Genomic DNA, 24,418 nt, shown 5'->3' with positions numbered 1-24,418 from the left:
CATTTGACAATCAGTCATAGGTGGACTACATGGAATGGAACGGAATGGTGGTAACTACAGTCGGCGACTTTAAAAGAAGTGACTCATTTGTCTCGGCGGTTTTCCGGCTGATGCTGTATAAGTGAACAAAAGATTTTTCTTACGCACGTACCTATTTCACCCGAATAAACAGGTGTAAGCAATGTTGTTTGTCTGAGTGGATCTGCTGAAAAGCAGCTGAAAGAAAATGCATCACTTATTTGAATGTATCCGACTGTATAAAATTTCTCTAATAATTTAATGGAGATAGCAGGTACAGCACCACTTCGTTATCAGTCGTGAAAACCTGACATTAGAATATAGGGCACTTAAGAGTTATATCGCCAAATCTTCAGGTGATTTTAACTTTGAAAACAAGCGGTCTCCGATTTTAATGAGTGATAGCTCGTTGGATTCGTCTTTCAATTCTAGGAAACATGTGTCTTTCACTTTTTCTTAAAAAAATTTGTTTTCCGTTAAAAGCGCTCAAAAGTGAAGACATGTCAGAGAGTACCGAAAACAGTTTTTCGGCAATAACTCGAGAAAAAATTATTTTAAATTGTTGTAATGTTGGACGATTGTCGGCCTTGGAAAGACCTACAGGTAGAGTATACGCACCGCTTGGTGCTAGTTGATCCACGAGAGTTATGACTAGAAATATAGTGAATGTTCGGAGAGTCCGCCTTCTCTGCAGCTTCGATGTTCCACGGAACTGAGTATGGGGTGTTGTAGCTGGCCTCACCCACTATCGTTGCACATATAAATGAACCCAGTACTTTTGTGCTGCAAGCCTACAGAAGTCTTGGAAAAAAAGTTGGTGCCAAAATGTAGAGTTTTTCCATCTTTCTGAGGGCCCAACTGCTGGAACAGCATCTGGAACGGTACTACGGCAATCATTTTTTATTGTCTGCTCTTCTTTCACCTTATCAATAGAAAAACGCTTCGCTATGTCGCGAATATATCAGATAGACTAATAGTGTAGTAATATCAAGAGAAAAATCATTTTTGAAAACCGTTTGCCCCCACTTGATCGTATCGTTTTTCCAAACTCCTGTCACGTAGCAAATATTGGTCCAATTGAAAAACTAATTACCGTTCCGGACTCCTGAGGTCATTTGCTATACGCTAACACTTTATTTGACTAAAATCCTCCGAGAAAAATTTAATAATTTTTCACAAGAATTACTAACACTGGATATGTTGTAACGACCTATATTCGAGTCAAAGTGAAGCGTATACGGTAAGGGAATAGTAGACGATACAAAATTACTCACGTAGAACCGTTCCACACGCTGTTCTGGCAGTTGGGCCCTCAGAAAGAAGGAAAAAATTTGCAATTTGGCACCAACTTTTTTTCTAAGACTTCTGTAAGATTGCAGCACAAAAGTATATTCATTTATATGTGGGACGATAGTAGGTGAGGCCAACTACTACACCCCATACTCAGTTCCGCGGAACATCGAAGCTGCAGAGAATCCGGACTCTCCGAACATTCACTATATTTCTAGTCATAACTCTCGTGGATCAACTAGTACCAAGCGGTGCGTATACTCTACCTGTAGGTCTTTCCAAGGCCGACAATCGTACAACATTACAACAATTTAAAATAATTTTTTCTTGAGTTATTGCCGAAAAACTGTTTTCGGTACCCTCTGACATGTCTTCACTTTTGAGCGGTTTTCACAGAAAACAATTTTTTTAAAGAATAAGTGAAAGACACGTGTTTCCTAGAATTGAAAGACGAATCCAACGAGCTATCACTCATTAAAATCGGAGACCGCTTGTTTCCCAATCACCTGAAGATTTGGCGATATCACTCTTAACATAAAACTGTTAATACCCTTGTGATACCCTTGTCGACTTTTGAGTCAAGGTCGCAAAGAAAATAAGATTTTTATTTTTGATTTTTTTTATTGGTTTCATCATAATCATTGAATTTACTTTACATTTTGCTTAAACTTCATTTCAAGTATACAATTATTATGCACGTGTGTTTCTGAAAATAACGTTCTTATATTGAATCATTTTCATAATTTAGCGTTTCTGTTTGCTTTCTTTTTTATTACAATTTTCTTTAAACTTTTTTTTTCATAATTTTTTTTGTCATTTTTTTCATTAAATTTTTTACAAAATGAAATTTTTTTGCATTTTTTTTTTTCATATAAATTGATAATAGGATCATTGCACGTTACTGCATTATTTTAATTAAATTTATTCATTTTTATCGTTTGTCTCTTTCTAATTTTTTTCTTTCTTTCTTTGTATATAAAGAGTTGCAATTTGATTCTTTTTTTTCTTCTTTTAATTTAAATTTAATTCCCTGTAACTTTATTCATTCATTTTTATTTAAGTCAAATAATTCAACATTCTCATTAGTCCCAATGCACAAGATGGAACGGAGAAATCCTTTTTCTGCAATCAGCAATTGTAAGCGAAGTTTTTAAGAGTGATTTCGACAGATTACAGGAAATGGTAGAAAGGAACTTGGTTTATTGTTCCTATTAGACTGGGCACATTTGTTATTTTGCGGCAAGAGGATATTTCGTCCAAATTATTGTTAATTTAGCCATTGAATAAGGTGAAGAAAAACTAATGTCAACTGGTCAGGGCTGGTCAACTGGTCAAAATTAACTTTGAAAATTGCAAACGACAATATAAAATCAGAGACAAATCCGATTCATTCGCTTTCTTTAGCTCTATCGGTTAAAAATACAATTCTCATCATTTGTCGTTTCCTTCTATTGGAAATCTCATCGAAAGTCAAACATAGAACTTTCAGAAATCGTACTTGATGTACGAAACACAGCTTTCATCGTCTACTTTTTATGTTTTCTTTTGTTGTATCCACGTAAAATCCAAGCTTCTGAAAGAACAGGTTAATACGACTCTGAGTTGATCACGAAGGCGGTGACATAAAAATTGAGTTCAACGGCTACGAAGTTTAAATGGAAAAGGCAACGTAACAAAAACAAAATTCCGAATTTTCCTAAAAAAACATTTTCTTCAAGTTGATTTCACCAAGGTTCTGAAAGAACAGGTTAAGACACCCACGAAGGCGGGTGACACCGAAATCGATAAACGCACTCAATACAGATTGTGTGTGAAATTAACTCGAAGAAAATGTTTTCTAGGAAAATTCGGAATTTTGTTTTTGTTACCGCCGTCGTGATCAACTTAGAGTTGTCTTAGCCTGGGTCTTTCAGAACCTTGGATTTCACTCACAATCTGGACTGAGTGCATTTATCAATTTCGTTGTCACCCGCCTTCGTGGCTGTCTTAACCTGATCTTCCAGAACCTTGGTAAAATCGTGCTGCAAACTTAAAAATGTCAAACGTGAACATAACAATCGAGCTAGCTCGCTTATTATGTGTTTATTACGTATGTGGAAGTACGGGTTTTCAGACGGTAAAATGTATCAATGCATGTGTGCCATGTGTAGTATAGGCTTGTTTCGAATACACATTTTCACTGGCCGAGAAGTGTCAGTTGATACTACATCAGTCAAATTCATCGAAACATATCTGAAAACGTAATTGCTGCATCCACCTTCACATTATCATAATCAGGTTCTTAAAAAGTGTTTAAACGCTGATTGCAAGTTTTTTCCCACCTCAAGCATACTCGACTATACGATGGATTGAGAATGTTGCAGAATTGTATATCCGTCACTTATACGTTAGATTATTAAAGTAGAAAATTATTTTATTTTAAATGTGTCAAATATATCATTTTTTTAAGTGTTTTTCTTTAATACGATTCTTGTATGCTTGTTGTCCTATAAATGCTCTATTATATTTGAAGAAGATTTATATAAAAAAATAAAAATTAAAAAAAAAGAAAGAAATTCTTTGCGGGAAACTTAAAAAACAAAATTTTCTTTGATACAAAAAATTGGGTTGTAAATAAAATGAAATAAATAAATAAAATTCTCGATAAAAATCAATTTTAATTAATTTAAAAACAAAAGAGAAAAAAAACGATTTTCTTTCTATTTTGATTTGCTTTACTTAATGTGAACTAAAATATTTAAAAAAAACTCGATATCTCTTTATCATTAGCTTTTGAACGTTAAAATTTTTGTATCCAATCCATCGGAGAGAGAATATTTCATCGTTGAGACAAACCTACGCATTTACGGTTTGCTAATACTTTTCTTAAAAACTTCGAAAATAGGAGATTGCATGGAAGATTTGTGCTCAGTTCAATAGTCCCTAATACACTGATAGCCCACAGATGGCAGACTTGTCGCATTAACTTAGAATGGGCTGAATCCAACCATTTTCCCAAATTTCCAAATGTCAGCCCTTCCAAGGGAATGTGTTGAAAATCATTTTGTTCCTCAATCTTTGCTTTCGGACACTACCAGGGTGTGGTTAGCCTGATGTTCGTCTCAGTCTAGAGGGCTTCGTAGAGGGCGCAAATTAGTGTCGAATTGAAGGCATTAGTGCCAAGAGACCATTGGAATAAAAAACGAGCCATCAGAACAGTCGGAGCGTTTGCTGCGACTGAGCCCCGTACAAACCCGTATATCTATTGCGTACGTGACCCTAATGCGTCTGTCACCCTACTTTGACCGTAAGCCTATGCGCCGGTTAAAGTAGTTAAAGTAAAATTATTATGTAATGTGTACATCTTAGAAATTGCGCATAGCGCAATTACGAAGCCCCGTACGACGTTCCTTTCAAATAAAACAAAAAATTCAAATAGCCCTAAAATTTTTTCCGAGGACCCAAATTTAATTTTTTTTCAACAACATTCTATTCGGCCTTTGATTACCTTCCAAATGAAACAAAAATTACGAAAAACGAATGAAATTTGCTCGAGTTATATGTGAAATACACATAGGGCCCTAGTAGCATTTCACTTCTAAGGCCCTAACTCACGGTCCACTCACCCGATTTTAAAAAACTTTTTTTTCCTGGATTGGTATTGACAATACCTATCATTTGCCGTGTCATTTACATTCGTTTATTTTGCCATAAATATCACCAAAAGACCTTAAATCACTTAGGTGGCCCTAACTCACGAAGGGCCGACCCGAATATGCCCATCTTCGAACTTAGCCTCGCTACTTCGACTATCTTTCAGGGAATTTTTTTTTTTGAAATCGGATTTGATTTACTCAAGATATCGACGTGACAGACGGACAGACGGACAGACAAAATTTTTATTGCAGATTCGTCATCTATGAACATAGGCAAACACTTTGCCCTTACCGTCTGCTTCGAATTCCATCAATTACACACGGCATCGTAATCCTATAAGCCCCTTTGTACTTCGTACGGGGCTAAAAATGATTAAAAGGTCGGTCGTACCGTCCAGCTTAACCTTTGAACATCATCATTGAATAAAAACTGTATTTTCAGGTTTAACACTTCTAAGACACATCTGCCTTCATTAGGACACCCATTGTCCTCAACATTTTCGTCTCAACATTTTAGAAAGAGGCGTAGGCTATACAAGAAACGGTATGCCTGACTTCATTGCTTATCTTTGTCGTTGTTGTCGGTAGCAAATGTCTGGTAAATTTCACATCAAAGAAAGGATCATATTTTCCAATGCGCATCCGATTTGATAGTTGGCACAAAATGATCAATCTACAGTGCCGGACTGGCTATACCGGGAATTCGCAACTAATTTGTCGTCTACTAACACCATAGATTATTTTGATATTCCGATCACTATCAAACCCTGACTCTCCTAAATTATTCAAAATGGCAAACAAGTCGCGATATATTCGTTACTTTGTTCTGTTACTTCGTTTGTTTGACACGAGATCTATTACTTCATTTGTTAAAAAATAGATTTTTCTGTAAATAATGCTATTTGAGGCTAATCGCTTATTTTTGTCATTATCGACACCAATGACTAACCGTTTTAGTAACTCTCATACTTAGACGTCCGATGGATGGATTAACGAACAAAAAAAAAACGAAAAGAAAATTTAGCAGCCATTGTCGTCGAGTAGACCCTGTACTCTATAAAACGTAACTGAAAACTGAAACAAAATCGAAACGAAAATAAATGAAAAACAAATTCGAGAAGAAAGCTGGAAGCAAAACGAATAAAAGAGGCGAGAGAAAATGAAACTAAAAATGCGTACCCGATATTTCTTGGTCGTTATTGCCGCGATTTGAGGAACCAGATGATTTGTTTGAGCCATTCGTTATAGTCACTGCAAAACAAACAAGAAATTAGAAATTTTCGCAATCTTCCGGATGCAGATTCGTATCCTCTCTACTCACTGTGATTAGTCTGTTGTATTATCGATGTAATATCACTCTGTGATGCTGAAATATCTTTACTGGTCAACACATCAGAGCTGCTTGAGCCTAAAATTTCGAAAACAAAGCAAATTAATTCATAGAAAGGCTTTGTCAGATCTGGACTAGGGATTACTTTACAGACAAAATTGTGTGCACACAAACAGTCACACTACTCGCCATATAATAACAAAATGTTACACTTTAAAACCAATGCACAGGCCGAGAATTTGTATTTCAGTCAGCTGACAAAGCAGAGACTGGTGTCCAAATCCAGACTTTGGTGCCATGTGAAGAATGAAATTTAAAAATATTTTTTCCCAAGGTATGTTGTACCTGACCAGTCAAATTTTCGAATGTTTGACTCGTCCGGCGCGACAGGTCTTCCAATCAAAATTTTGTTTTTAAATTTCTTTCGTCATATGGCACCAATGTCTGGATTTGGACAAAAATTTGATGTTTATTGGATGTAAAGTGACTAGGCTGCACTCTATAGGGCCGCGATATTTCGTCTCAGGTGACAAATATTTACGAAGACAATGTGTTACCGTTCGATTAAAAAGGGTTGGAAAGGGCAACAAGACACTCTGGACTCAAGATGATGGTTAACAGATCGACATTATCTCACATGCATTCATTTGTGGGCAGACTGTCGCACCACGAAAGTCACTCAAACGTAGGCTTTCCATTATCGGAAGGAATATATTCAAATTTCTGCTTACCTGACGATATATGTCGATCGGTGCATCCATACTGAATCGGTTGATAACCATGGCTGGGATTGTAAGTCCCCGAATATGGCATGTAGACTGGAGGATTTGGTAATGGAGCTATATCACTAGCAATACTGTCCGTATCTCCGCCCAGACTAATTGTCGATCTACCTGCTGCAATTGGAAACGAACAAATGTTAGTGACCGATGTCAAGAATGACAAAAGGCTTGATGAGCCGTTGCGCTTACATTTATTTTTACCGTCGCCCAACACATAGTAGCTGTGCTCCGAAAAGGTAAGCTTGTTGACGGTGTGTCTTATTAAATTCGCACGTAACATTGATGAAACGATGCGTCTAGCCTCTCGCCGATCACTGACTCCATCCACATTTTCCAGCACCCAATTCACCGCATCCGAGCCGATAAATGCATTGGGAACGGTTATTTTCAGCCACATACGATCACGAATGTCTAATCCACTGTCCGGTTTGGTCATTGCTTTGACAATCTCTTCCAAATTATTGCGATCGAGGCGCTCGCGTGTAGGCTCTTGAATTTCTTGGCACATGTTTTCGTGATTGTGTGACGTTAATGCCTGTGTGTGTGCGACCCAAGCGCCCGGATCAATCGGTCGAACCGGTTCGGTTCGAGGAATTGTGAAATAGCCCTTTGGATTTGGGTCCCAGCATTTGGCAACAACTAGCTTTATCGGTCCCGGCTTCGATACGACCTCTCGAAGAACGCGAACCGCTTCATCGTTCGTCATATTCTCGAAATTTACGTCGTTCACCTGAAACAGCGAAAAAGCGATCCGTGTAAGTGTCTAACGTTTTTCCCAACTTAACTCAAGATTTCCGTACCTGCAGAATCATGTCGCCCGGTTCAATTCGTCCATCCAAAGCAACAGCTCCGCCTTTCATTATGCTGCCCACATAAATTCCACCGTCTCCGCCACGGTTCGATTGACCGACAATTGAAATTCCGAGAAAGTTAACCGCTTCCATGTTGATGGAAACTGTGATGATGTTGAGTGACATGGTCGAATCGGTGATGGAACTGTAACTGGACGTTCGACTCATACTTGGGGCGCGCTTCTTACGTCTTTGCGGTTTCTTTCGCACTTGTAATCGTTGCACACTGCTGCATTCTGTTGGCGAGAATAGAACAAGTGGTGAGGTACACCGAACACATAAGTAATGGAACAAATGACCAACCTGTCATGTCTCTATCTAATGTGATTTCGCTTTCCGTTTCGAACAGACTGGTCGAGTCTAAGTCACTGGACATTACAGACGCACTTTGATATGTCAACGGATTTGGCGGGATGTTCATAATGTTCGAATTCATGTTTAGCATTGGTTTCCGGAGATTGGTGGCTGTAACGATGATGCAAACATGTAAATGGCGCAAATGTTTAACACACCGAACGAGTTCTCAACTTACCCACTCGACTTTCTATTTCACTGTGTGGCATTTCGGAACAATTATCCGACTGATTGGATCCATCGGCAGTAACGAGCTGATAGAATTTTAAATTGGGATTAAAGTCAGTGTACAGAAGCAGATTCTCAATGAATTTGGTGTTTTTTGGGGACCACCTTTTTCGTTTTTTTTCTTCTTTAATTTACAAAAAGCATGCAAGTGACTTTGGACACATAAAAGGTTGATTGCATCACGAAACGTCTGAATTGTATACTCAAATTATCGCAATAAAATTAACTCACCCAAGAAACAACTCGTAAATTAAAGCAAGGCAAAATTGTGGAGTCATCGGCAATTTCTTCTTTGACGACCCTGGAATCAATAGAAATTGACAAATTAGTAAAGTAAAATTAAGGCAGCGGGTACGCATTAAGTCAGTCAACCAAAAATTCTTGTTCGTTTAAAAGACGTGTTTGTGAAGAGTCAGAACCAACTCGGTGAGGAAATGAGTAAGGATTCAGACGAGCAAAATGGTTGGACAAATATTTACCAGAAGAATAATGGAGAAATGCGGACAGGACCGAGCGAACAGAGAAGGAGACGAATCGAGGACGGTTGAACGTAAGGTAAATGATGATGAGTGAAAGGTTAAGGTACATTACAAAGACTGGAAAACAAGTGCTGAGCATCGGGAGGAAAGTGAAAATGTAGTTCAGTCAGCTAAGATTCATCAACTTACGAGAGCGAAAATAAGGCGAGTTGTTGTTGCGATCACGAACCACTGCAAGCTTAACGATCATCTCCACAGAATTAGATCGGTCCATTTACTCTATTTGTTCTTGTGGTGTGCATATCCTTACTAAGGAATTGTACACTTTATACCAATCTCAGGTTTCGTACCTTTGGATATTATGAGATGAGGATCATTAGATGGGCCTCAAATTTCCCTGATAGAAGTAGTAAGGGAATGGAGTAGAGAACAAAGGATCTTGGAAATGGGTTCGTGCTTCTCAATGGAAGCAGCCTACCAAAACTCAAATTTATCTATCTAAGACCCATCACTGTTGTTAAAGCGGCTTAATAAATGTTGAGAGACCTCATACACTTTATGGAACCATTGGAAGTTTTACCAATAAGAGTTACAGAAGAAGACGACAGTCGATTTGAAATACCTCTGCAATATCGTCAGCACATGTTATAGTTAATTGTAAACATAGCTAACGCCGACCCGTACGAAACACCCATGCGTATCAAAAGCCTTTAATGTGAAACTCATCATCTCTCTCCCTTCATTCTCTTCTCTGCTGAAAAGCCATGAGCCCTAAAATCACCTACATTGCCCATTCTTTGCCTTGTTATCATGCATAAAGAAATTGCCGGAGGCAATGTCGACAGCCCCGTACGACAAATTTAATAAATTCCTATATGAGTCGCTATATAGCGCCATATTTACCTATATTTTACTATAAATGATGACTTTACGGATAAATATGCCATTATATAGCTCACAATAGCTATATATGCCTATGTATACCTAAATATAGTTGTATATAGATATATAGATATATATATATATATGTCCACATATGGGATGCCTCCAACCCCACACACAAAACCAATTACTTCTCTGTTAGCAGAAATTGTCTAAGTACCATTTTTCCCAAGATATTTCACTTTTACTAAAATCCAATATGGCCGCCGGCAGCCATTTTGTTAGGAGACCGGAAATAGTACTGACGCTTCACATTTATTATACATTTGAAACAAAAAAAAATTCATAGAATTCGGTCAAAGTTTACTCGAGATATTGACAAAATACTCCACTTTACAGCCGATTAGCCGGATATGAGCTCACTCCAAGAGACCTAGCTCACGCTTTGGTGAACCGAATGTCATAAACTTTTTTTTTCCCTGATTGGTACGTTCAATAGGGCGTATCGAATTTTTAGAATTTTAAGGGCCGCGATAGCCTGTGTGCGGAAAACGTAGATCATTGAAAACTAATTCCAGGCATATGGTTGATGGATCCGAAGGTGCCCGGGAAGAAGTCCCCCCGGACGACTTTAACTTTCAAATGGTCATAACTCGGAAAGTTGAGAGTATTTCTGAAAACAATGTTCTAGCAGGATGTAGAGCGTTAAAAACTCTACAAAACTGCCAAAGAAACCGATGGTCCAAAAGGTGTGTCTGTCGAGGTTTTCTAACATCGAAAGTTCGACATTTTCGTTTTTGACTTTTATTTCCTGAGAGACAAATTATTAAGTTTAGCTTTTGGCATGAGGTTGTAGATGAGGTTGAGTACTACCAGTACACTAGGCATTGTCCCGGTCGGCGATCCATCCGAAACCACTTTTTCAACATTAATGAATGAACTTTTTAAGTGTACCCACGTCGCCCACGAAGCCAGTGCAGACACTGTAACCGGTGTTGCTGAGTCGAGGCAACCTTGGCCAGTGAGTGCACATAATATTCCATAACAGTAGCTGAACTCTTTTACAAAATATTTGGGATCTCGATGTAGTACATTATATTGACACGGTATACCACGAAGTTCAACCTTTTGTAAAAATATCGAAAAATGTGTATTTGCAACGAGATCGACTTCTTACTACTGTTCGTGGGTCAAATAACTAATTAAAACGATTATTTGTTGCTTTTCTAACAAATTTCACTTTCTCAGATTTTGTAGTACAAAATGTGCTACACCGAATTCTTAAATATTTTGTAAAAGAGTTCAGCTACTGTTATGGAATATTATGTGCACTTACTGGCCAAGGTTACCTCGACTCAGCAACACCGGTTACATTGTCTGCACTGGCTTCGTGGGCGACGTGGGTACACTTAAAAAGTCCATTCAAAAATGTTGAAAAAGTGGTTTCGGATGGATCGCCGATCGGGACAATGCCTAGTGTACAGGTAGTACTCGACCTCCTCTACAACCTCATGCCAAAAGCTAAAGTTAATAATTTGTCTCTTAGGAAATAAAAGTCAAAAACCAAAATGTCGAACTTTCGCTGTTAGAAAACCTCGACAGACACACCTTTTGGACCATCGGTTTCTTTAGCAGTTTTGTAGAGTTTTTACCGCTCTACATCCTGCTAGAACATTGTTTTCAAAAATACTCTTAACTTTCCGAGTTATGACCATTTGAAAGTTAAAGTCGTCCGGTGGGACTTCTTCCCGGGCATCTTCGGATCCATCAACCATATGCCTGGACTTAGTTTTCAATGATCTACGTTTTCCGCACACAGGCTATCGCGACCCTTAAAATTCTCAAAATTCGATACGCCCTAACGTTCAATACCTATCTAATAAAGCGAACGTATTCGAAATCCGTTCAAATTTGGCTGCCCTACAAGCAAAAACTGCTTGCCGCCATGTACCAAGGGCTCTAACTCACGAGTCGGTGATCCGATTTCTATAAACTTTTTTTTTGTCGACCGGTATTGTAAATATCTTTCATTTGACGTATCATCACGTAGAAAATTTTGACGTTAGTCGATTTTCATGTTTCTTTATGGTTAACCATAAAGAAACGTGAAAGTCGACTAACATTTTCTTATGGAATTTTCTACTTGTGCATGTATTCGAGTGCTGTCACTTTCTTATGGGGTTCAGGAAAATCTGTCACTCAATTTGAAAGTTGATTTGGTGAATAATCCGACGACTTTCATGTCACTCACAGGAAAGTCAATTAAAGCAGGCAAATCTGCACTAGAACCATGAAGAATAATGACCATCTCTGATGTTGTCTCCTTTTCTGAACTCATTTTTTATCTTTCTATGGCAAACCAAGCACCTTCCTAATACAATTTATTGAAGGGCGAATGCAGTTGCCGCCTATAATTTGGTTCTGTAAATTTAAATTGAGTTGAGATCTTGGATGAAAAACTGAACGAATTTCAAAAATTTTGTGATAGCACAAAAATGGTCAACACAAAAATTGGCACTATCTTGTTGCATTCTCTCGCATGCTTGAAAGCCAAGTGAATCGAAATATCCAAGACCTGGACGCCGATTCTCATGAATTTAAGAATTCGTAACTTCACAGTTGTCACATTAAAAGTTACAAATCGTATGGACCACTCTTAGCATTAAGGTGACAACACTGTCAAGTTACGAATTGTCAAATTGTTGAGAATTTGTGTCCTGAACATGATCTGAAGTGCAAACAGAAATAAATTGGACATCTGAAGGTTCAATAAACTGTTGCGGGACCACATAAGGGGCAAAATTCGATTTTATGGTTTTTTGAAATGAGACAATCGGTTGAAGTGCGAGTGTTACTGAGAATTTTATCCATTAAGTCAAACTGCTCTCATCTTCCGAAAATATGTAAATTACCCGCACTGATCGTTATAAAGTGCGCACTTTTGTTGCTGCAAACATTATCATATTTCTCGCACCTTCCACAATTTTAGTGTAACTCAAACTCACCCAAAATCAGCGTCCATAGATTTGAAGAAGTATTTGTAGTTGCTGTTCTGTTTGTTTAAAACCATTTTGAAATCCTTCAGCGTAACTTGAGACGATGGCAATGGTATTTTAACCAAATACGGTGTCGTTTCATCATCGATGTGATAAATAACTTTTGTTTCGCCCGATAATTTATTTTCATCCATGTTCACCTCAACGTAGTATACTAATCAAAATGTTAAGCCGAAAGTTTAAAGGAAGACGGATGTGGACTGTGTTAAAGACGTCAGTCGATCAGTTTGTTCAGCTTTTGGAAGATTACGGTTGGCGAACAACTCGAATTCTCAGTCGATGCACAAAGTGGACTTTTATTGTGGGCTCAGCCAGCTCGAATGATTTGTTTTGCACGAACTTTTTTCTTTAGACGGGTGCACGTACCCAAAATACAACAAAAGCCATCAACATTGGCGAGGATTTGTTTCAGACGAACATTTTGACACTGAATTTAAGGTCCTTTCGAACAAACCGGTAGAATTCGATGCTCAGGTATATTTTACCATTCTTCAAAACAGAATCCCGCAGCGTTAAAATAATAAACGAAATTCGGAAAAACTTTTTTTTTCTCTCTACTTTTACACGCCCACGATCTTGTTTTTATATCGGGAAACCGTCAATGAAACCGATTTGCAAACATTACACTAATGTCGAATTCACTGAATTAACACCGCTAATTGCAATAATTGCCGAATTCGATAGAAAACAATTGGTAAATTTTTTTTAAATTGTTCCGTGCAATCATATGTGTTTTTAGTCGATGGAAATTTCAAAATGGAGTTTTGCTGTCATGTCACCAATACTACCGAAAAGAATAATATGCCGACATGGTGAACACGACATGAAATGTTATTGTTTTGAAGTCGGAATGTTAAGAACCGACAAACATATTTTTTTGGGCTTTTTTCTTTTAGGAAAAATTCCTATTGTGGACACTTCATCTGTTTGTACGTCTATCCGTCCGCTCATGTGCCTGTGTCACAAATCTAGGTTTCCCATCCCTTTAAGAACTTCACTATGCAAATCATGCAGATGGTGAAACTTTCGTCGAAAATTATAAAGTTATTTCTTGCCCGATGATAATTCCCAGCGAGCTGGGCAAAGTATTGTCTCGATTACTGGAACTTACAATGTAGCAAATTAATGCATCTTGTAGCATACTCTAATACTAGGTATTTAGGGGTGGTTGATTTTACTGCTTCGGAACGGAAATGTATCTATGAAGAAAAATTTTAGTCACTCAAAATTACGAAGGGCGAACGACCGGCTAATATGAGCTAACGACAATGAAATATGAGCGAATGACAATGAAATGAGCGAACGACAAGCGATTGACAAAAAAGTAGCAAATGTACTTATTGCGAATACCAAAACAAATACGAATTTGTTTGTGTTTCGGTTGGACGTCAAGGGAAGAAAACCTTGCATGGTTTCAAAGCGCGAGGTAAGTTGTAAGTATCGTAAAGCACCACAGAAAAACTGTTAAGAATATAAAATAGTCACTAACGGCATTGCACTAAAGAGACATCAATAATAAGAGGCAGTTCCTCAATAATTCGGCCACAATCATTTTTTTCATTAAAACATTTCGGCTAATCATGAAAATTTATTTTCGAATTATACCCGCTAAAATTTGACAACTGACCTGACCGTACAGAGCAAAACCAAGGTTCTGAAAGAACCAGGTTAAGACAACTTTGAGTTGATCACGAAGGCGGTGACACACAAATTGAGTTCAGCGGCTACGAAGTTTATATGAAAAAGGCAACGTAACAAAAACAAAATTCCGAATTTTCCTAAAAAACATTTTCTTCAAGTTTATTTCGCACACAATCTGTACTGCGATTTCGGTGTCACCCGCCTTCGTGGGTGTCTTAACCTGTTCTTTCAGAACCTTGAGCAAAACGAACAATGAAAGAAGCTAACTTCACAAAATAATAACTTTGAAAATTTTAAGTCCGTAGATAAACGAAAATCTTTCTAATCTGTCTGAAAATCCTTAAGCCACCAAAATTCATCCAAAATAGACAGATTTTCGTAAATCTGTCTATTTTTAGTGAACCATACCTTGAGCCACCAAAATTCATCCAAAATAGACAGATTTTCGTAAATCTGTCTATTTTTAGTGAACCATACCTTGAGCCACCAAAATTCATCCAAAATAGACAGATTTTCGTAAATCTGTCTATTTTTAGTGAACCATACCTTGAGCCACCAGAATTCATCCAAAATAGACAGATTTTCGTAAATCTGTCTATTTTTAGTGAACCATACCTTGAGCCACCCAAAATTCATCCAAAATAGACAGATTTTCGTAAATCTGTCTATTTTTAGTGAACCATACCTTGAGCCACCAAAATTCATCCAAAATAGACAGATTTTCGTAAATCTGTCTATTTTTAGTGAACCATACCTTGAGCCACCAAAATTCATCCAAAATAGACAGATTTTCGTAAATCTGTCTATTTTTAGTGAACCATACCTTGAGCCACCAGAATTCATCCAAAATAGACAGATTTTCGTAAATCTGTCTATTTTTAGTGAACCATACCTTGAGCCACCAAAATTCATCCAAAATAGACAGATTTTCGTAAATCTGTCTATTTTTAGTGAACCATACCTTGAGCCACCAAAATTCATCCAAAATAGACAGATTTTCGTAAATCTGTCTATTTTTAGTGAACCATCCCTTGAGCCACCAAAATTCATCCAAAATAGACAGATTTTCGTAAATCTGTCTATTTTTCGTGAACCATACCTTGAGCCACCAGAATTCATCCAAAATAGACAGATTTTCGTAAATCTGTCTATTTTTAGTGAACCATACCTTGAGCCACCAAAATTCATCCAAAATAGACAGATTTTCGTAAATCTGTCTATTTTTAGTGAACCATACCTTGAGCCACCAGAATTCATCCAAAATAGACAGATTTTCGTAAATCTGTCTATTTTTCGTGAACCATACCTTGAGCCACCAAAATTCATCCAAAATAGACAGATTTTCGTAAATCTGTCTATTTTTAGTGAACCATCCCTTGAGCCACCAAAATTCATCCAAAATAGACAGATTTTCGTAAATCTGTCTATTTTTCGTGAACCATACCTTGAGCCACCAAAATTCATCCAAAATAGACAGATTTTCGTAAATCTGTCTATTTTTAGTGAACCATCCCTTGAGCCACCAGAATTCATCCAAAATAGACAGATTTTCGTAAATCTGTCTATTTTTAGTGAACCATACCTTGAGCCACCAAAATTCATCCAAAATAGACAGATTTTCGTAAATCTGTCTATTTTTAGTGAACCATACCTTGAGCCACCAGAATTCATCCAAAATAGACAGATTTTCGTAAATCTGTCTATTTTTCGTGAACCATACCTTGAGCCACCAAAATTCATCCAAAATAGACAGATTTTCGTAAATCTGTCTATTTTTAGTGAACCATCCCTTGAGCCACCAAAATTCATCCAAAATAGACAGATTTTCGTAAATCTGTCTATTTTTAGTGAACCATACCTTGAGCCACCAAAATTCATCCAAAATAGACAGATTTTCGTAAATCTGTCTATTTTTAGTGAACCATCCCTTGAGCCACCAAAATTCATCCAAAATAGACAGATTTTCGTAAATCTGTCTATTTTTCGTGAACCATACCTTGAGCCACCAAAATTCATCCAAAATAGACAGATTTTCGTAAATCTGTCTATTTTTAGTGAACCATACCTTGAGCCACCCAAAATTCATCCAAAATAGACAGATTTTCGTAAATCTGTCTATTTTTAGTGAACCATACCTTGAGCCACCAAAATTCATCCAAAATAGACAGATTTTCGTAAATCTGTCTATTTTTAGTGAACCATACCTTGAGCCACCAAAATTCATCCAAAATAGACAGATTTTCGTAAATCTGTCTATTTTTAGTGAACCATACCTTGAGCCACCAGAATTCATCCAAAATAGACAGATTTTCGTAAATCTGTCTATTTTTCGTGAACCATACCTTGAGCCACCCAAAATTCATCCAAAATAGACAGATTTTCGTAAATCTGTCTATTTTTCGTGAACCATACCTTGAGCCACCAAAATTCATCCAAAATAGACAGATTTTCGTAAATCTGTCTATTTTTAGTGAACCATACCTTGAGCCACCAAAATTCATCCAAAATAGACAGATTTTCGTAAATCTGTCTATTTTTAGTGAACCATACCTTGAGCCACCAGAATTCATCCAAAATAGACAGATTTTCGTAAATCTGTCTATTTTTCGTGAACCATACCTTGAGCCACCCAAAATTCATCCAAAATAGACAGATTTTCGTAAATCTGTCTATTTTTAGTGAACCATACCTTGAGCCACCAAAATTCATCCAAAATAGACAGATTTTCGTAAATCTGTCTATTTTTAGTGAACCATACCTTGAGCCACCAAAATTCATCCAAAATAGACAGATTTTCGTAAATCTGTCTATTTTTAGTGAACCATACCTTGAGCCACCAGAATTCATCCAAAATAGACAGATTTTCGTAAATCTGTCTATTTTTAGTGAACCATACCTTGAGCCACCAAAATTCATCCAAAATAGACAGATTTTCGTAAATCTGTCTATTTTTAGTGAACCATACCTTGAGCCACCAAAATTCATCCAAAATAGACAGATTTTCGTAAATCTGTCTATTTTTAGTGAACCATCCCTTGAGCCACCAAAATTCATCCAAAATAGACAGATTTTCGTAAATCTGTCTATTTTTCGTGAACCATACCTTGAGCCACCAGAATTCATCCAAAATAGACAGATTTTCGTAAATCTGTCTATTTTTAGTGAACCATACCTTGAGCCACCAGAATTCATCCAAAATAGACAGATTTTCGTAAATCTGTCTATTTTTAGTGAACCATACCTTGAGCCACCAAAATTCATCCAAAATAGACAGATTTTCGTAAATCTGTCTATTTTTAGTGAACCATACCTTGAGCCACCAGAATTCATCCAAAATAGACAGATTTTCGTAAATCTGTCTATTTTTAGTGAACCATACCTTGAGCCACCAAAATTCATCCAAAATAGACAGATTTTCGTAAATCTGTCTATTTTTAGTGAACTATCCCTTGAGCCACCAGAATTCATCCAAAATAGACAGATTTTCGTAAATCTGTCTACTTTTAGTGAACCATCCCTTGTCCCACCAAAATTCATCCAAAATAGACAGATTTTCGTAAATCTGTCTATTTTTAGTGAACCATCCCTTGAGCCACCAAAAATTCATCCAAAATAGACAGATTTTCGTAAATCTGTCTATTTTTAGTGAACTATCCCTTGAGCCACCAGAATTCATCCAAAATACACAGATTTTCGTAAATCTGTCTATTTTTAGTGAACCATCCCTTGAGCTACCAAAAATTTATCCAAAATAGACAGATTTTCGTAAATCTGTCTACTTTTAGTGAACCATCCCTTGTCCCACCAAAATTCATGGATTTTCGAAAATCTGTCTATTTTGGATGAATTCTGGTGGCTCAAGGGATGGTTCACTAAAAATAGACAGATTTACGAAAATCTGTCTATTTTGGATGAACCATCCCTTGAGCCACCAGAATTCATCCAAAATAGACAGATTTACGAAAATTGAAAAAGTTCCACTGCATTGTCACACTGCACTCACGCAATGGGAAGATAGTTCCACTTTTTTTAGTTTCAGAACGTCGGTTAGAAAATGTTTGAAAATTCCATGTAAAATCAAAGACTTTTACTTTGTCCGAAAGATTCAGATAAGTTTCATATATTACGCATTGGAAAACATTCGAACATTGGCTATTTAGCTCCATCAATTGAATGATCAATATCCTTATCCTATACTGAATTAGAGCATCGAAGATGAACAAAACGATAAGACCAACTAACCAAAGGAGTTTTGTTAAACTAGGTCCCACCTTTTGGGCGGGTCAGGTCCCTTGACTGACACTTTTCTAAATGTATTTTTGACGTATTCATGAAAACTTGTCACATTTAATACATAATATATATTTTATATATTAATGACTCCACGCAAATGACAGTAACATTTGACAATTTTTTTTTCTTGGAAACCATCGAGGGTAAGGTGGAATTATTTTTGACCACTTTTCGAGCTCTCAATTTTCTTAAAAATTTGCAATTTTCAAGATTTTCAATCAACTTCAAATCATAAATAAAATATGACTCGTGTAGATTACGGCCCTCGCTTCGCTCTGGCCGCAAACTTCACACTCGTAAAATTTTTAAAATATTCTCTTTGATTCATTTAATTCCATGTATTTAAAAAAAATCTTCAAAAATTAGTTTAGATAATTCATCTTATATTGCCTGCAAAAATTTAACTTTTTTATTAAAATTTCTTACACTTTTTAATCGAAGTGTACTAATTTGATAACAGGCATTTTGCTGGCGTAAGATGTGGTTGTAAAGGGAGTAAAAAACTACCTACTTGATAAATGACAAACAACTTGATAGTCAACTATCAAGTTGTTAGTCAACTATCAAGTTGTTAGTCAACTATCAAGTTGTTAGTCAACTATCAAGTTGTTAGTCAACTATCAAGTTGTTAGTCAACTATCAAATTTGAGTCAACTATCAAGTTGTTAGTCAACTATCAAGTTTTCAGTCAACTATCAAGTTGTTAGTCAACTATCAAATTTGATAGTCACCTATCAAGTTGTTAGCAAGAGATGTTTACACGTTAGAAGATGGGCATCGAATGATGAAATTATTCTTCCTACTAGTTCATGCACGTCGAAAACAAACTTATATGATTTAACCACACTACCAAACCAAATCTTTTTTAATTGAGGCTATGATCAACAGTATAAAATCCCGTTTTTCTCGGATAGCTTCCAGATCCTTACTCCTACGTAGCCCATCTTCGAACTTAGCCTCGGGATTTTAATTCCACGTATTTAAAAAAAAGAATCATCCAAATTGGTTAAAAATTACTCAAGTTATCGTGCCCTCAACGATTTTTTGTTACCCACATTTAACGTTTTTCATAGCATTTCATACATTTTCAATCACAGTGAACCTTTTTGTTACCCACATTTTTCGGTATTTTCTGGTGTAAGACCCTGACTTTCAGTCAAGGGAATAACAAATGGAATAGATGTTAATATGCGTTCATTGAACAACAAAATGATGGAGTGGATATGTGATCATTAAGCACAGAAAACTATATGTGTTATCACAAAACAAGAATATAAATAAATATCTACAAATTGCCACAAAATAAAAATAATCTAAAACTTACATTGCCAGTTTAAAATCAAAAATCTACATTCAGCATCATTAATTTTTGTATATTGATGTTGCCTTAGGGCGACGCCGACAACGGACGGAATTTACCACAAAACATTGGACAACTTCTATAAATAAAAAAGCAATCTCTGTAGATCATATACTAGGGGGGTTGACCATTTCTAGAATCTCTTTAAAAATTTGTTTTCCCCCAACTAGAAACAAGGCTATATACTTTGAGTATACAGCCTTGACTAGAAATACGACCTTTAAAATGTTAAATAAACATTTTTGAGTTCGGTTTTTTAAGGTACTCGCCATGACTTTGCAGATTTTTTTATCGAATTTTGGTCTTATTGAGATCCAGATGTGCCAGAAAACACAAGGCTGTATACTTTGGGGAGGTATTGCAGATGCAGATACGCGGGTTACACACCACGTTTCGTACAAAAAATTCACCACGCCATACAAATTCAATTTTGGTGAATTTGTTTGTATGGAAAAGGTGTGTTCTCTCGTATCTAATAAAATGACGATCTGCGTGACCTCCCCAAAGTATACAGCCTTGAGAAAAACGGCAATGATTGCTCAGTACAATCGAAATTTTCCTTGAAACTCAAGGCCAGTTCATGGTCGTTACGTGAATATCGCAAATGTGTAAAGAGCCATAACAAAAATCGATTCCAACTTGAAAACTAGAAAAAAGTTAAGAGTGATATCGCCAAAATCTGAACCAATTTGAAAACAATGGCTCGGCGATCTGGACAAGCTATGTCTCGTTTGAATCGTCTTTCAATTCTAAGAAATAGGTATCTTTTACTTTTTCTGTTAGTTTCTCATCTTTAGAGTAAACGCGTGAAAAGTAACAGCATGTGAAGGGGTCGTGAAAACACTGTGATGTCTCGAGATTGAAATGTTTCTAAAAGTTGAAATGTTGTAGGAATATAGGCCTCTCGCAGACCTTTATAAAGAGTATAATCATCGGTAAGGGCCGCCACCCGTTCCGGACTTATGACTCAAAATATGGTAAATGTATGGACATTCCTGCTAGCTTGCAGCAGCACTTATCCGTGGGAGTATCTATAAGGTTTTGTAGTTGGACTTACCCTCTCCTATTCCACGTAAAACACTCCCCAGACATTTTGTGTTGCGCGCCACAGGTTAGTCGAAGTAAAATGTCTGCCCAGTAGACCCATATTTCCAGAGTTTTCAACTTGTTTTTGGTCGTCAAACAGGAAGGAGCGATGAAAATGTATTAAGCGAGATCAAAATTACATGTTCAGCACAAAAATGTCCTGAGCCCTACGATCATTGGCCTTGAAAACCTCACTTATTTGACTTCAAAAAAGAACAGAAACTCAATTGCTTGCACCGAATATGGGCTTATTGTAAAGCAGAAATGCGAACCGTTTATTTACAGTCATTAAATGGTCACTCATGATGTACTCTTTGTACTGCCCAAGAGGTCATAACCGTTCCCAACTATGGAAACTATATGTGGAAAATCGAGTTATACTCTTCATAAAAGTCTGCCGGAGGCCTATATTTCTACAACAATTTCAACTTTTAGAAACATGTCTATCTCGAGGTATCACAAAAAGACTGTTTTCACGACCCCTTTATATCACTTTTGACGTGGTCACTCCGAAAATGGAAAACTAAACGAAAAAGTAAAAGATACCTATTTCTTAGAATTGAAAGACGATTCAAACGAGCCATAGCTTGCCCAGATTGCCGAATAATTCTATTCATTTTCACAAAAATTGGTTGAATTTTTGGCGATATCACTCTTAATTTAACTGAAAAAGTTTTCGGTTATAAAAATCACGTGGTTCACGGTGAGCTTAAAAATTGTCGATACCTGATATGTCGTGCACATGAATTTTTTTATTGAGGGCTGCCTCGTGATTAAGAATCAGATAATAGTAAAATCGAGCATAATAAAATTGAACCAGCTGCACTCTACCAATATCAATATAATATCATGTGCACGACATATCAGGTTCAGGTATGGACATTTTCAAGCTCACCGTGGATTTCCGTGTGATTTTCTCGTAAATCACATTGTAACGTAAAGTAAAAGAGTATGTTACCCCTCGCTATCGCTCGTTACCTGCAAGTTGGTTTTCATAATATGTTTCCTACACAGATACTGTACGTGAGAATACCTGATTTGCCTATAAATACCTATAAAAGATCGTTAATTCATTGAAGTCAATTGCAGTATTGTGTAACATATCTACAGAGAGTGTTAGCAAAGCTAATTAAAACTTGTCTGAAATCTGTTAAAGCAAAGCTGAAGACAATGGCTATAAACAGCAATTTAGTGTTATCAATTACCATTCTATCATTGGTGGTAATGTATGGAGGGCCAGTGTGGGCCCAAGATGTTGACAGTAATTATCTGCGCTATTATCCATCTTCGATGTTCCTAATTAACGAATCATTTAATCGTAACAACAGCGCTTCCGGACACCAAACAATCACTGGCATGCCAATATACTTCGCTGAACATAACATGTGAACCAGGATATTACATCGATGTGGTAAATGCAATCTATGGTCGCCTATCGAAAACCATTTGCAAAACTAATGAATTGCTTAGCACCGCTTGTGCAGCGAAAGGAAGTATTGAGATTGTGAAGACTAAGTGCAATAAGCAGCAAAGTTGTAATGTTGCGGCTAGCAACGATGTTTTCGGCAATCCATGTTCGGGAACAGTCAAATATCTGGATGTGAGGTATCAGTGCATTCCAAGTGAGTAAACGAAATTCATGTCATTGAAGCTGCTTTCTGTATTCACTCTGGTTTACTCTTACCATAGATCCGACACCCAAAGAATCAATAGTTTGCGAAGGATCGAATTTGGACGTAAAATGTGGTGACGGAGAATCAGTCTCTGTTCGGCGTGCAAATTATGGCGAACAAGTATCAAAAACTTGCAAGAACGGAGCTCTGATTGATAGGAAAGACTGTTTCAGTGAGAATAGCACGAAAACTGCTATCGATCTGTGTTTAACGAAACAAAGTTGCAGTATACCAGTCACCAACCAAGTATTTCAAGATCCATGCGATGGAGCATCTTCGAAGTACTTAGACATACAGTACGAATGCGTTAAATGTGAGTTGTAGCCTAAAGGACCGTAACATTTAGACCAACTTCAATTTCTTCTCAATTTTCTTAGCTCAAAAGCGTCTGATAGCCTGCCAATATTCTGATTTGACTCTTAAATGCGATGCAGGACTTGTAGTGAATATAATCAGCGCAAATTACGGTCGCTCAACGAAAACTATTTGTGAGGCTTTCGAATTGGCTACTGACAAATGTTCCCACCCAAAAGGCTTGGAGGTTGTGCGCACTAGATGCACTGATAAGCAGAGCTGCACCATACCGGTTGTGAACGATACTTTTGGCACCAATCCATGTTCGGGTACGGTTAAATATCTGGATGTGATGTACGAGTGCATTCCAAAAAAGTAAAAATTTAGGCTGATGTTGGGACACGGTACACTGTACTGCAACAGTTTCGCTTTCTTTTCAATAAATACAGCACATTCTTACAAATTAAGCGGTTTTAAGTGGTAAATGTTTCGAATACATTTTCCATTTGTTTTGAGCAGGAGTTCACTACAGCAGCCTACTTCTGAAAAAAGGCTGTTTGCTTCATTCTTTGTTTTAAACATAGCTAACGCCGACCCGTACGAAACACCTATTCGCATCAAAAGCCTTTACTGTGAAACTCTTCATTTCTTTTACTTCATTCTCTGCTGAAAAACTATTCGCCCTTTAAAATCACTTACATTATCCACTCTTTGCCTTGTTATCATCAACAAATAAATCGCCGGAGGCAATATAGACAGCCCCGTACGAAGTCAACTTTCATAAATTCCTATTTAAACAGCTATAAACCGCTATATTTAACTATATTTACATATAAATAAACATTTCACAGATAAATATATGCTATTATATAGCTCTACATGCCTGTATATAGCTCAATATAGCTGTATATAGATGTCCATATATGGAATGCCTGAAACACCCCACACACATAACAAATTATTTCCATGTTAACAGAAACTCTCTAAGTACCATTTTCCCCAATATATATCACTTTTATTAAAATCCAATATGGCCACCGGCAGCCATTTTGTTAGGAGACCGGAAATTTTACCGACGCTTTACAATCGTTAATACCTTTCAAACAAAAAAATTCATGAAATTCGGTCAAAATTTACTCGAGATATTGACAAAATACACCACGTTC

The 24,418-nt window shown here is 36.9% G+C and overlaps 2 protein-coding genes across 2 annotated transcripts; one reads left to right on the top strand and one right to left on the bottom strand.

Moving 5' to 3' along the window:
* Positions 1-5,247: 5,247 nt before the first annotated feature.
* On the bottom strand, positions 5,248-13,673 carry LOC119085019 (segment polarity protein dishevelled). Its single transcript, XM_037195197.1, is given in 9 exon segments — positions 5,248-6,017; positions 6,123-6,194; positions 6,265-6,351; positions 7,005-7,785; positions 7,856-8,142; positions 8,210-8,421; positions 8,423-8,514; positions 8,720-8,789; positions 12,855-13,673. Coding segments are annotated over 9 exon segments (1,806 nt in total). The 5' UTR covers positions 13,040-13,673; the 3' UTR covers positions 5,248-5,997.
* An 8,685-nt stretch (positions 13,674-22,358) lies between these two features.
* Positions 22,359-23,715, top strand: LOC119085020 (L-rhamnose-binding lectin CSL3-like). Its single transcript, XM_037195198.1, has 4 exons — positions 22,359-22,546; positions 22,614-22,907; positions 22,975-23,271; positions 23,336-23,715. The coding sequence occupies exons 1-4, from the start codon at positions 22,456-22,458 to the stop codon at positions 23,629-23,631; spliced, it is 978 nt and encodes a 325-aa protein (XP_037051093.1). The 5' UTR covers positions 22,359-22,455; the 3' UTR covers positions 23,632-23,715.
* Positions 23,716-24,418: the final 703 nt, after the last annotated feature.

The sequence above is a fragment of the Bradysia coprophila genome, unplaced genomic scaffold (assembly GCF_014529535.1).
Source record: "Bradysia coprophila strain Holo2 unplaced genomic scaffold, BU_Bcop_v1 contig_94, whole genome shotgun sequence".
Classification (NCBI taxonomy): Eukaryota; Metazoa; Arthropoda; class Insecta; order Diptera; family Sciaridae; genus Bradysia; species Bradysia coprophila.
This window is presented reverse-complemented; position numbering and strand designations above follow the sequence as displayed.

What these genes read in the sequence shown, in the direction of transcription:
- LOC119085020 (XM_037195198.1), top strand. Translation starts at nt 22,456, where the DNA reads ATGGCTATAAACAGCAATTTAGTGTTATCAATTACCATTCTATCATTG. An exon ending in GTGGGCCCAAGATGTTGACA is followed by an intron (nt 22,547 to 22,613) that starts GTAATTATCTGC and finishes TCGTAACAACAG; the next exon opens with CGCTTCCGGACACCAAACAA. An exon ending in ACAGTACGAATGCGTTAAAT is followed by an intron (nt 23,272 to 23,335) that starts GTGAGTTGTAGC and finishes CAATTTTCTTAG; the next exon opens with CTCAAAAGCGTCTGATAGCC.